At 41.3% G+C, this 13014-nt stretch overlaps 1 protein-coding gene across 10 annotated transcripts in view; it reads left to right on the forward strand.

Moving 5' to 3' along the window:
- The window catches only part of heg1 (heart development protein with EGF-like domains 1), a 126472-nt gene that overhangs the window by 36894 nt on the left and 76564 nt on the right, over positions 1–13014 (forward strand). For all 10 annotated transcript variants that reach the window (XR_010018466.1, XR_010018467.1, XR_010018465.1 and 7 more), the window contains exons 7-9: positions 2526–2660; positions 8243–8285; positions 8383–8420. Coding sequence is in view for 1 of the 10 variants with exons in the window: in XM_063052419.1 (XP_062908489.1) it covers positions 2526–2660; positions 8243–8285; positions 8383–8420 (216 nt within the window). In the remaining 9 variants the exon portion in view is untranslated. The remainder of the gene's footprint in view (positions 1–2525; positions 2661–8242; positions 8286–8382; positions 8421–13014) is intronic.

Consider the following 13014-nt stretch of genomic DNA (forward strand, 5'->3'; position numbering starts at 1 on the left):
ATTCAGTGAAAAGATCATCTGAAAAAAACAATTCTACATTAATGTTTATGTTCCTAACATTCCATCTGTTAATTTTCTCGTGTAGAAATTCAATAATATTTTTCTGTTTAATATTATTGGACTGTAAGTCTACTATATGTACACACAAAAATGTTGGAGGAACTCAGTAGGTCAGGCAGCACCTATAGAGAGGAATAAATGGTCAATATTTGTGGCTAAGACCCTTTCATCAGGATCCTGGAGTGTGAGGAGAACATGGTCTTATTTTTCCAAAGAGACAGTTTGGAAGTCCTGCAGATAATTAATAAGTGTACCTGTATTGTCACTACCCCTCCCCTCTTTCCCATAAACTAAATGGACCCAACAACATAATCACAATTCCTGAAGCGTGAACCTTTTCCACTTTCTACCTCTGTTCTGCTGTTTTTGAACCCTACACCTAGCTACTCATCCCAAGGCTGATGTCAATGCACACAATCCTGTAATTTCTTCCCAATTACCCATCTTTCTCAGAGACAGTCCCTAACCTCCTTCCACCAAATAAGTGATATATGGCCAGTCACCTTTCCCTGATCCCCATGGCAACCCATGTCTCCAATCTTCTTGCTCATCCTCCTTACATTTATCTCAGTGACCAAACTCCACATCCCAGTCTTCCTGCCTTACCTACCCAAGACCCTAATCTCTGAGGCCATCCCAATTCCTGGACCCCCACTGCCTTTTTTTTTTGCTCCAGAGAACACCCAAACACAAACCTGGCCGAGGAAGGATGTCAGTGAAAACTATCAGATGGAACATTTTTATTCATTAAGATGTCTAAGGTCCAGTAACTTACAGACCGTGCTCATCTCAGGTTGGGTGAGACTAGAACTAAATATCATAGGCTCAAGCTGAAAGGTGGAATATTCAAGCTGAATCTGAGGGGAAATGTCTTCTGTCAGATAGTGGTGCAGGTGTGGAATGAGCTAACTGGGAGTATTAGATGTGGGTTCAACATGTAAGTTAAGTTTAGATAGGTACATGGTTGGGATGGGTTTGGAAGGACATGGTCCATGTGCAGGTAGACAAGACAAGGCAGAGAATCATCATGGACTAGATGGACCAAAAGGCCTGTTTTTGTGCTATAGTACATAAGAACATAAGAAATAGGAGCAGGAGTAGCCCATCTGGTTGATCTGGCCGTGGACTGATCTCCATCTACCTGCCTTTTCCCCATAACCCTTAATTCCCCTACTATCCAAAAATCTATCCAACCTTGTCTTAAATATATTTACTGAGGTAGCCTCGACTGCTTCATTGGACAGAGATTTCCACAGATTCACCACTCCTTGGAAAAAGCAGTTCCTTATCATCTCGTCCTAAATTTATTCCCCTGAATCTTGAGTCTATGTCCCATAGTTCTAGTCTCACCTACCAGTGGAAACAACTTTCCTGCCTTTTATCTATCCCTTTCATAATTTTATAAGTCTTTATAAGATCACCTCATAGTCTAACCTTCTCATCTCTGGAATAAACCTGGTGCAAAACAAGCATATCAAATGTACAGTTCATAACAGTTAAGGAAAAGCACCCATAGTAAAACCCACCCTCCCACTACACAACTCTAAGCCAACTTCACAATATATAGAAAAGTTAATCAGAACTTTTATCACCACAGAGCTGTATTTATAAAAAGAAACCCTAGGTAATTTCTAAGGCAAGGACATGTTCGGCACAGCTTTGTGGGCCGAAGGGCCTGTCCAGTACGAGAGGGCATGACTTAAGCATTGAACGGCGCCCATTCAGAACAGAGATGCGAAGAAATTTTTTTAGCCAGAGGGTGGTGAATCCATGGAATTTGTTGCCATCGGCGGCAGCGGAGGCCAAGTCATTGGGTGTATTTAAGGCAGAGATTGATAGGTATCTGAGTAGCCAGGGCATCAAAGGTTATGGTGAGAAGGTGGGGGAGTGGGACTAAATGGGAGAATGGATCAGCTCATGATAAAATGGCGGAGCAGACTCGATGGGCCGAATGGCCGACTTCTACTCCTTTATCTTATGGTCTTGTGTTATCAACAGTGCTAAATTGAACTGAACTGAACATTCCTGGACTGTTTCAAGGACTCTGCCAGTTGATGTTATATATTCTGTGTGTTATGCGCTTGTTTTTTTGGCCTTTTGCGTGATTTGCTCTTTTTTTTGCACCTTGGCTGTTTGATGTTTTCTTTGAACAGGTTCCAAGCTGTTTCTTTGTTTCATGGCTGTCTGTGGAAAAATGAGTCTCAGGGTTGTGTATTATGCACAGACTTTGATAATAAATGTACCTTGAATCTCTGAATCTTCATTTCTCCATTTAATGAAAGTTTGAATACTTGGTACTAATTACAGATCAGTGAAGCCAGTATAATGTTGGCTGATGTTGAGGTCCTGAAATGAGCAAAGGCAATTCATTTGATGAGTACTGTCAGTCTCAAGTATAGTTTGCTGAACTGGAGAAGGATTTTATCAATACTTTGTTAAATAAATATTTTTCTTTTTATGTACAGCTGAAACGTTATGCAGCTTTAATGTGCCAAAATGTGACAATGCAACTGCAGAATGTAATGCTGATAGCGGGACTGCAGAATGTCTGTGTAAGGACGGTTATTTCAAGTACAATGATATGGATCATTCATGTCGAGGTGAGTCATCAGTACCAATGAACCATCCAAACTCCTTTTACCACAGTCACAATTAGTTTGGTCTTCTGTTCGGTTAGAAGATAAGTGACAGAGTCCCCTGGATTGAGGTTAGAATTGCTGCTGTCACCTAGTTTCTGAGTAGTATTACTGCTGGTTCTGCCACACAACTCTCCATCTGGAGGTCCTGTGTTAGATGAGGCAAGCGTTGTCCAGAATTGAGCTGGTAATTTGACTTATTCCTTGAGGCTGGTGTCGGACACCAACTCTGTCAACCAACAGAGCAGTTGGTTTGCCACTGGGTTAGTGTGGTGTATGAGGTGGTGATGAGAAAAATAAAAAATAAAATACAGACCTAAAGATGTTAGAAGTAAACAGTGTTCTCATGGGGGAAGGAAGGTTCATTCCAAGGCAGCTGATTCAAAAGTGAAAAGCCTTCAAGGCAGATTTCCTTCCACAAAAAAAGTGAAGAGTCAGAGAGGGTTCTAAACACAAGGACAAAGAAAGAGAAAAAGAAGATGAAGCAGGCAGCTGCTTGGGTCTCTTCACAATCATCATGGTGGATCCAATTCTTTGCTTAAATACCATTTTCCAGGTCTCTCCCAAATCCCTTGAACCAAATGTTGTCAAAATATCTTTCAGCCTCTGAAATCAATTCTCGGAGGTTAAGAATTCCAGCTTCATGAATTATGAAGTGATAACCTACATTCAGAATAAGGGTTATTCCCCACTAGAGAATCCATTCTCTGATCATCCATCCTGTCAATCTCCCTCAGAATCTAACATGCTTCAATAAGATCACCTCTCGTTTTCCTTGAATCCAATGAATACAGGTTAAACCTGCTTAAGCTTTCTTCCTATGTCAATCCTTTATCTCAGTCATCATTCTTATGAACTTTTCCTTACATTGTCTTCCTATGTAAACTCATCTTCCTTTTAATTTGGGGGGCAAACGTGTATGTGGTATTCCAGGCGCAGTCTCTCCAGAGTCCTCTTCATCTCCATTAGAACTTCTCCCCATTCATACGCTATGCCCTTACAGCACTGTGCAAAAGTCATAGCTGCCCTAGGTATATACAGTGCCTATAAAAAGTATTCAACCCCTTGGAAGTTTTCATGTTTTATTGTTTTACAACATTGAATCACAGTGGATTTTATTTGGCTTTTTTTGACACTGATCAGCAGAAAAAGACTCTTTCATGTCAAGTAAAAACAGATCTCTACAAAGTGATTGAAATTAATTACAAATGTAAAACACAAAATAATTGATTGTCTCAGTATTCACTCTCTTTAATATGACACACCAAATCATCACTGGTGCAGCCAATTGGTTTTAGAGGTCACATAATTAGTTAAGTGGAGATCATCATGTGCAAAGTGTTTCAATTGATTGTAGTAAAAATGCACCTGTATGTGGAAGGTCCAACTGCTGTTGAGTCAGTATCCTGGCAAAAACCATGCCCCGAAGACAAAAGAACACTCCAAGCAACTCCATGAAAAGGTTATTGAAAAGCACAAGTCAGGAAATGGATAGAAGAAAATTTCAAAGTCACTGAGTATCCCTTGGAGTACAGTTAAGTCAATCCTGAAGAAATGGACAGCATATGGCACAGCTGTAAATCGATCTAGAGCAAGGTACCCTCAAAGATTGAGTGACTGTGCAAGAAGGGGACTAGTGAGGGAGGCCACTAAGAGACCGATGTAACTCCTCCAGAGTTGTCAAGCTTCAGTGGCTGAGATGGGAGAGGCTGTGCATACAGCTGTTGGCCAGATGCTTCACCAGTGGCAGCTTTACATTCCCACCATGCCACTGTTGGAAAAAAAAACTCGCATGAAATCTCAGCTAGAGTTTGCCAGAAGGCATGTGGGAGACTCTGAAGTCAGCTGGAAGAAGGTTTTATAGTCTGATGAAATGAAAATTGAGCTTTTTGACCATCAGACTAAACGCTATGTTTGGCATAAGCCAAACACCGCACATCATCAAAAACATACCATCATAATGTGAAGCATGGTGGTGGCTGCATCATGCTGTGGGGATGCTTCACTGCAGCAGGCCCTGGAAGGGTTGTGAAAGTAGAATGCAGCAAAATACAGGGAAATCCCAGAGGTAAACCTGAACTGTGACTTGGGATTAAATTTGTTTTCCAGCAAGACAATGAGCCTAAGCATAAAGCCAAAGCTATACAGGAATGGCATAAAAACAACAAAGTTAATGTCCTGGAATGGCCAAGTCAGAGCCCAGATCTCAATCCAGTTGAGAATTGGTGGCTAGACTTTAAAAGGGCTGTTCACTTATGATCTCCATGCAATCTGACAGAGCTTGAGCAGTTTTATAAAGTAGAATGGGGGAAAAATGGCAGTATCCAGATGTGCAAAGCTGATAGAGACCTATCCACACAGACTCGAGGCTGTAATTGCTGCCAAAAGTGCATCTACTAAATACTGATTTGAAGGGGGTGAATACTTATGCAATCAATTATTTTGTGTTTTATATTTGTAATTAATTTAGATCATCTTGTAAAGACACACACAAAATGCTGGAGTAACTCAGCAGGCCTGTTGGCATCTATGGTAAAAAGCACAGTTAATGTTTCAGCCTAAAATGTCGTATGCTGCCAGGCCTACTGAGTTACTCCAACATTTTGTGTGTGATGCTGGGATTTCCAGCATCTGCAGATTTTGGCTTGTTTGCGATTTCATCCTGTAGAGATCTGTTTTCAGTTTGACATGAAAGAGTCTTTTTCTGTGGGTCGGTAAAATAAAGCCACATTAAATGCACTATGATTCAATGTTGTAAAACAATAAAACATGAAAACTTCCAAGCGGGGAGAATACTTCTTATAGGCACTATATGTGCCTAGGACTTTTGGACAGTACAGTACATTTCATCACCTTTCTAATGACTTGCTATATACCAGTCTTCAGAATTTCATGCACTAGACGCAACCAAGAACCTTTGTGCTGCAATATTTTTCAGTCTGAGTCTATTTCAATAATTTGCACTTTCATTCTTACTTTCAATGTGGAAAGCCTCTCACTTTTCCCACATTATACTTATTTGCAAGTCCATCAATCACAACGGATCAGAAGTCAGTCAATACGTAATGGAGAAAACCAGAGCAGCAGGGCACCCAGATCATCACCAGGAGAAATTAAATATCTAGCACCAGAGGTCAAAAATGAACCCAGGAAACAGCAGCTCAACATGCTGCTTTGCTTTGGTGCTCCAGCTGTTACTGAGACAGGTATTGAGAGAAAAAATGCTGGCAGCTGACTGCAAATCAGGTGGTGTCCATGAAGAGAGTAAGAGAACTCAGACAGATATGGAGGATTAAAATAACAGGCAACTGGGTGCTCAGGAGTTCTCTTGTAGATGATTGCAAGTACCCTGCAAGGTAGTTACTCAATGAGTGGATGATTGCAATGCTGGGCCAAATGGACTGAATTGGCAGGTGTCGGGACTGGAGGCAAGGGTTGGGCTGGTTCTGCTCGCTGCTTCATGACATTTGCCCCAATCTTCACGGCATGGAGGCTGAGGCTGAGGCTGGGGCTGGGGGCCTCCTCTGGGCCTTGTGTCTAAGGACTCACTTGCGTTCTGAATGCTTTTTGCCTGCTTTTATTGTTTACACGATTTGTATTTTTATCTCACTCTGCACATTAGGTTTTGATTGATAATTTAATATGGGTTCTATTGGGCTTCTTTGTTTTGTAGCTACCTGTAAGGAGACAAATCTCAAAGTTGTGCAATGTATACTTTCCTTGATAGTAAATGTACCTTGAACTTTGAACAACTTGAATTTATGCCCAATGTAGAGAAGGCCAAATCCTGAGCAATAAATACAAAACACTGGATTGAGAAAAGTGCAAATGAATAGGCAATTCCAGCATTTTCCTTTTGATTTCAGTTTCAGTTACAGCTCTGGCTTGTGTTTCTTTCACATTTTTAACATGTTCCTGTTCTTCATCTGCTTTCCTAACTATTCTCATTAATTTATTAATCAGTCAATTCCATAAATATCAGAATCACGTTGGCAATCTTAGCTTCACTCTATCAGAGAGGTTTCCTTTGGCCTATGCACTCCTCTCCCACGCTCTCAACAATTTGTGTTTTCTCTTTCTAAGTTATAATGATGCTTCTCCAAATTGAAGGATAACTGTTTCTCTTTCCACAGATACTTTATGACCTGCTAGCTTTTCAGTTTTTACTTGAAACACGAGAAAGTCTGCTGGAAATCTAAAGCAACACACACAAAATGTTGGAGGAACTCAACAGGTCAGGCAGCATCTTTGGAAATGAATAAACAGTCGATGTCAGTAGTCGATAGAAGTTGTTCCCCTTTCCTTCTCCATCCTGATGAAGGGCCTGGGCTTGAAACGTCAACAATTTATTCATTTTCATAGATGCTGCCTGACCTGCTGAGTTCCTCCAGCATTTTGTGTTCAATTGCTTCGGTTTTTATTTTCATGTTTTCAGCATCGGAGATATTTTATTTTCATTTATTGACAATTGTTTCATTAGATACCCACTCTCTTCTGTATACCTCTCTGACAACACACAAAGGGTGGATTGCCTGATTTGCTGACCGTAGGAGCCATGTATCTATTTTCTATTTGTATTGTACTTTGTGTTGCATGTTTATTATGGTAATTAGTCACATGGGTGGGGGCTGGTAAAATGAAGAGTTAAATTATGTATTCATCCTTTGTCTGATGAAAGGTCTTGGCCCAAAACATCAACTTTTTACTCTTTTCCATAGATGCTGCCTGACCTGCTGAGTTCCTCCAGTGTTTTGTGTGTGTTGCTTTGGATTTCCAGCACCTGTAGATTATCTTGTGTTTATACTTTGTATTTAGTTCAGTTAGAGTCAGTTGGGGCTAGAGACTGCTTGGTCTGGTTCCTTTTTGTTGACCACTTAATTCGTCGTGGCTATTCCTGGAGGTCGAGGATGATGGTCTTTGCTCTGAAGAAGAGGCCCACAGAGCGAAGACTAATGCATGTATTTGTTTAACATGTACTTGATGTTTCACTCCAAGAAGCAAACGATACTTCACAAATCAACCAACTGATTCCAATGGCATGGAAACCACGACGATTGGAGCTGATGGATTTGTTGCAGCCTTCATCCGCCTTCGCAGCCGTTGAGTTCGAAGTAACTTCGTTTGCCTGTTCCACCGTTGAGTTCTTGGTTGGATTGTTCTTTGTCAGGGACCTCACCCTCGACCTTACCGCCATGGGTGACCCTACCAGGAGCATAGCTCCAGACGGCATTGCTCTCAGGATCACAGGACCACACAAGCTTCTCCACTACGACAAGGTGACAATCCACGGAGAAGACCGCTTAATTACATTTAGTATCACTAGTTTTAGTTTCATTAGTTTTATTGCTTCAAGATTGTTTGGTTTTCTAGTTGTTTAATAAAGGATCAAATATGTTTCTTTGATTTTGAACCTTATTATTATTATTATTGGATGAGAAGGTGCTTCATACAGGATAACTCCTCGTGCTTGGTCTCTAACAACAGTGTTACTTTGTTTGAGTAGCTGACAACATGTGGTAATTTCTTGTGCTTTCTTCTTATTTCAGCATGTGATGATGGCTATAAATTAGTGAATGGAACCTGCACCCCGTAAGTAGATTATAGAAATTGCCTTGATCACAAAATTAAGATCTGTTGTTTTGTGCTAAAATATACTGATTTCTATTCTCTTTGTTGGATTTAATAGTTGTCTGTTTGGATTTGGTGGATTCAACTGTAAAAATCGTAAGTTGATGGTTTTTAATGTTTTTTCTAATGTGAATTCAAATGGACCCACTTTCAAGGGCTCGTCATCTCGTGTTCTCGATTTTCATTGCTTTTAATTATTATTATTATTTCTTTCTATTTGAAATTGACAAATTTCACAACGTATGTCAGTGATATCAAGCCTGAACCTGATAAGGTATCTTTTAGGGTGACTACTGGAAGATGAATGCTTTTCATGGTTGGGACAGAAACAGGTGTTGTAGGTTTACTGATGGAAGTTACCCATGCTACATGTGTACAAACTATTGTTTTGGGTAGAAGGTTTTCAGCGTTTCCTCTAAGAATATCATCACTGTCTGTCAGTTTTTCCATCTCTCTACATCTGGTCTCAAGATGAGGCTTCCCATTCCAGGCCTTCTGAAACGTCCAATTTCCAAAAACCAAATGAAGGAAAAACATGGAAGCTGGAAGTTCGTGTCTACTTAGTTTCTGTAGTGAGGCACGCACAAATGGCATAATGGTGTAATGATGTAGGCCATTCTCATACTTCTTACATATAACCCATAATAATTTATGTACACAAATAATGGTTAATCAAACAATATATTATATTACTCAAATACTACTGAAATATTAAATACACTACACTCTCACTCTTTAGCTATAAGTTCGAACTCAATACAGAATACATCGCAAATCAAATATGTAATGTATTGCTCTCTAGTCATCATACATATGTATATGCAGGCAAGGACAGCACACATTCAGCAGCACAACCAAGTTGCAGGAATTGTGTACCGGAACATCTGTGCTGCGTATGTATTGGAAACGTCCAAGTCCAAGTAAGAAACACCCGAGAAGAAAGTGGAGAATGAGAGAGCTAAGATCCTGTAGGACTTCCCAATACAGACATGGTAATATTGGACAAGGAACTGAACAAAGCAATAGTAATAGAAGTTGCAATCCCAAATGACAGTAACATCAGGAAGAAAGAATATGAGAAGCTGGAGAAATACCAGGGCTTGAAAGAGCAGATAGAAAGCAATTGGAAGGTTAAAGACAGAATAATCCCAATGGTTATAGGAACACTTGTAACTGTGACACCTGGACTAGGAGGGTGGCTCCAACAAATCCCGGTTCAACATCTGAGATCTCGGTCCAGAAGAGCACACTACGAGGGACAGTGAGGATACTGCGCCGAAACCTCATGCTCCCTGGCTCTGGTAGAGGACCCGAGATTGAGGGGAAAATACACACACCACTCACAAGAGGTGAGAAAATAAAAAAAAATGTGTAGTTAATTTTAAATGTTCCCTTCAAGCCTAAAGATTTAATTGCTATGGAGGATTTCTTGCTCTTGGGCGATTAATGTCTTTTCTGACAGGGGGTGGGGTGGGGGGAGCACTCTGAGATTGCATCAGATGCAATCTCCGTTGTATAGGAGAGTGGTCCAATTCTGTCCTTAATCTTTGCAACACCCACTTTTGATCACCTCTGTAGTCTCTTACCAGGACTGCTTGTTTGAGGAGCCCTCAATTTATCTCAGCTGTTTGTTCTGCATACTTCCTTTGAACTGGGTTTGAGGAGATCTAAGTGTGAGCGCAAGGGGAAGACGCAGTAACAGCATAGCGGGTGAGTTGGGGGTTGTGGAGTGTGTTGTGTTGCGAAATGCAAGGAGGAAATTGGTGAGCTTCAGATTTAGTGTCAGTATAGTGTGTCCTGCTGACCTTGCTTGCAGTGTGTTCTTCAGACTCTGTACAGACCTTTCCACCTAACTGTTTGTAGCTGGGCGGTACGGTCTGTCTTACTCTATTCACCATCAGGAATGACCGAAACTGTTCCACAGCAAACTGTGGTCCATTGTCACTGGCTAAGTGTTCTGGAACACCAGTCCTTGCAAACAGGCTTCTCAACACATCAACAGTGTGCAAAGCTGTAGTGGAGGCCATTGGAAACACTTCTGGCCACTTTGTAACTGCAATCGCCATACCATCCTTCACCATTTCTGCCAGATGCAATGGGATGCCAGCACCAGTCGCATCTCTCCCTCCTCTTTCTCTTCTGCTTTCTGCTGTCCATGACTCCTGGGTCTGCTCAACCCACTCCTCCTATTCCTTCCAATCCCTCTGCATTCCCCCTCCCCACACAACAGTAGGTGCTGAGGGAGACGATGTGAGGCAGAAGTTCACATGCATTTCCTTTAACCTCATAACTGCTTTTGACATGGTCTCCTCTACATAATGAGACCATGTGTAGACTAGGCTGTTGCTTTGCAGAGCATCTGTGCTCTGTTGACAATAGCTGTCTTGTACTTCCAGATGTATGTCATTTCAATTCCCCTTCCCATTTCTATATTGATTTTCTGCCCTCTACCTTTTCCACTGCCAGATCGAAGCTAGAAGAACAGCGTATCATATTACACATTATTCATTTCACAGCCAAATGGTATGAGCATTGAATTTTCCTGTGTTCTATACCCTTGCCCTTTGTACCCTTTTCCTGTTCCCATCAGTACAATGGAGGAACAGGCACTTTGGCCCAACTCACCGACCTTCACTTCATTCGATTCCGCCAATCAGCCACCAGCTTTTGTCTCACTCCTCTCTCTCACCTTGTTACATTCGCTTTCTCCCCCTACACTCTTAGTTCTGAACCCAACCCAAAGAGGTATCTGTCCCTTTGCCTCAACAGATGCTGCTTGACCTGCTGAGTTCCCCCAGTAGTTTATTTTTAACCACAGAAGGTTTTCAGAATTTTGACCACAAGAGGGAGTCAAATGCATAGTTTCTATGTGAAAATAGTAACATTGAAAATTACTTAACTGAGGTCATTCAAAAGTTTTGGCATTGTTTCTACATACTGTCTTTACAAATGCAAAGCGCTCATTGAAGCGTGTTTTGATGTGACTTTTAGATGTATTAATTAACCATAAATTTAACCACAATCACCTTGCTTTATTTCAACAGTTGAGCATGGTTTTCTGATTTTGAGGTTCATAGAACATATAAAGCATAGAACAGTACAGTGCAGGACAGATTCTTCAGAGAACAGGTTTGTGGGACAACAACCAGAGGTCAGAGGTTATTGGCTAAGGGTGATAGGTGAAATGTTTAAGGAGAACATGAGGGGGAACTTCTTCACTCGGAGGGTGGTGAGAGTGTGGAATGAGCTGCCAACACAAGCGGTGCATGCAAGCTCGATTTCAACATTTAAGAGAAGTTTGGGTAGGTACATGGATGGTAATGGTATGGAGGGCTATGGTCCCAGTACAGGTCAATGGGAGTTGGCAGGTTAAATGGCTGGGCATGGATTAGATGGACCAAAGGACCTGTTTTTCTGCGGTACTTTTCTATGACTCTGTTTGTGCCACAAGGATGCCAATCAAATTGAACCTATCTGCCCACATAAGATCCATATCCATTGATTCCCTGCTTATCTATGGGGCTATCTAAGTGCCTTTGAAATGTATCTGTTTCTACCACCTCACTTGGCAGTGGGTTCCAGACACCTGCATCACTCTATATAATAAAACATGTTTCACAAACCCAACTTAAATTTTCATCCTCTCACCTTAAAGCTATTCCCTGTAGTACTAGCTGTTACCACCCTGGGGAAGAAAGATTCTGATGATCTACCCTATATGTGCCTTTCATAACTTCTATCAGGTCATCTCTCGATTGGCCAACTAACACACTATAGATCTACATCAAGCTTGCGATAAAAGCATTCTATTCATTGTCCTTTGGGCAATGAAGACACATGGACCATTGCTCTAACTGCTACCTTATGTATCTCTGCAACACACACAAAATGCTGAAGGAACTCAGCAGGTGAGGCAGCATCTATGGAAAAGAGTAAACAGTTGAAGTTTTGGGCTGAGACCTTTCATCAGGACTAGAAAAAACTAACTTCTTATCTTTGAGTGGTCTTGGCCTGAAATGTCGACTGCTTACTCTTTTCCATAGATGCTGTCCAGCTACTGAGTTCCTCCAGCATTTTGTGTGTGTTGCTCAGATTTCCGACATCTACAGATTTTTCTTTCTGTATGTATCTCTGTGCCCCTCTAGCCTCATTACTTATCCCTCATTGAGCTACCGGTGTCAGGTGAAATAATGCATTATGGCCATCACCATTCTCATTTCATCATCCTCTCCTCCTCACCCTCCAGTGAGGCTGACTGCTCCAGATTTTCTCTATTTAGAAATAGCTTCAGATCCTTAAAAAGTAAATTGGTGCACCTGTAGGGGTGTAATCAAATCATCTTTTTGATGATGCAGCAGGTGTCTACTGAAAGATACTGACCACAATGAAGCAATTGTTGGGAAGCATACAGTAACTGGCTGTTTGATACAATGCCCTTTTTGTTTGAGGCTTTGTAAAAATCATGGAGCTGTCTGCAGCACTGTTCCCTCCAAGCTACGCTGGTGCACAGCCGTGCAATAACTGAAATCCTCCCGCGCACGTACCCTTTGTTGCCGCACAGCTGGAATTGGACGCAGCTAGAAAAGGTTGACGAACGTGTTGCTCTGGATTTCATTATACCCTTCAATTAAAAATAAAATCAAAAGTACGAACCAATCTATTGGACAAGACCGATGAGGTCTACAAAATC

This window comes from Mobula hypostoma, chromosome 6 (assembly GCF_963921235.1).
Source record: "Mobula hypostoma chromosome 6, sMobHyp1.1, whole genome shotgun sequence".
NCBI lineage: Eukaryota > Metazoa > Chordata > Chondrichthyes > Myliobatiformes > Myliobatidae > Mobula > Mobula hypostoma.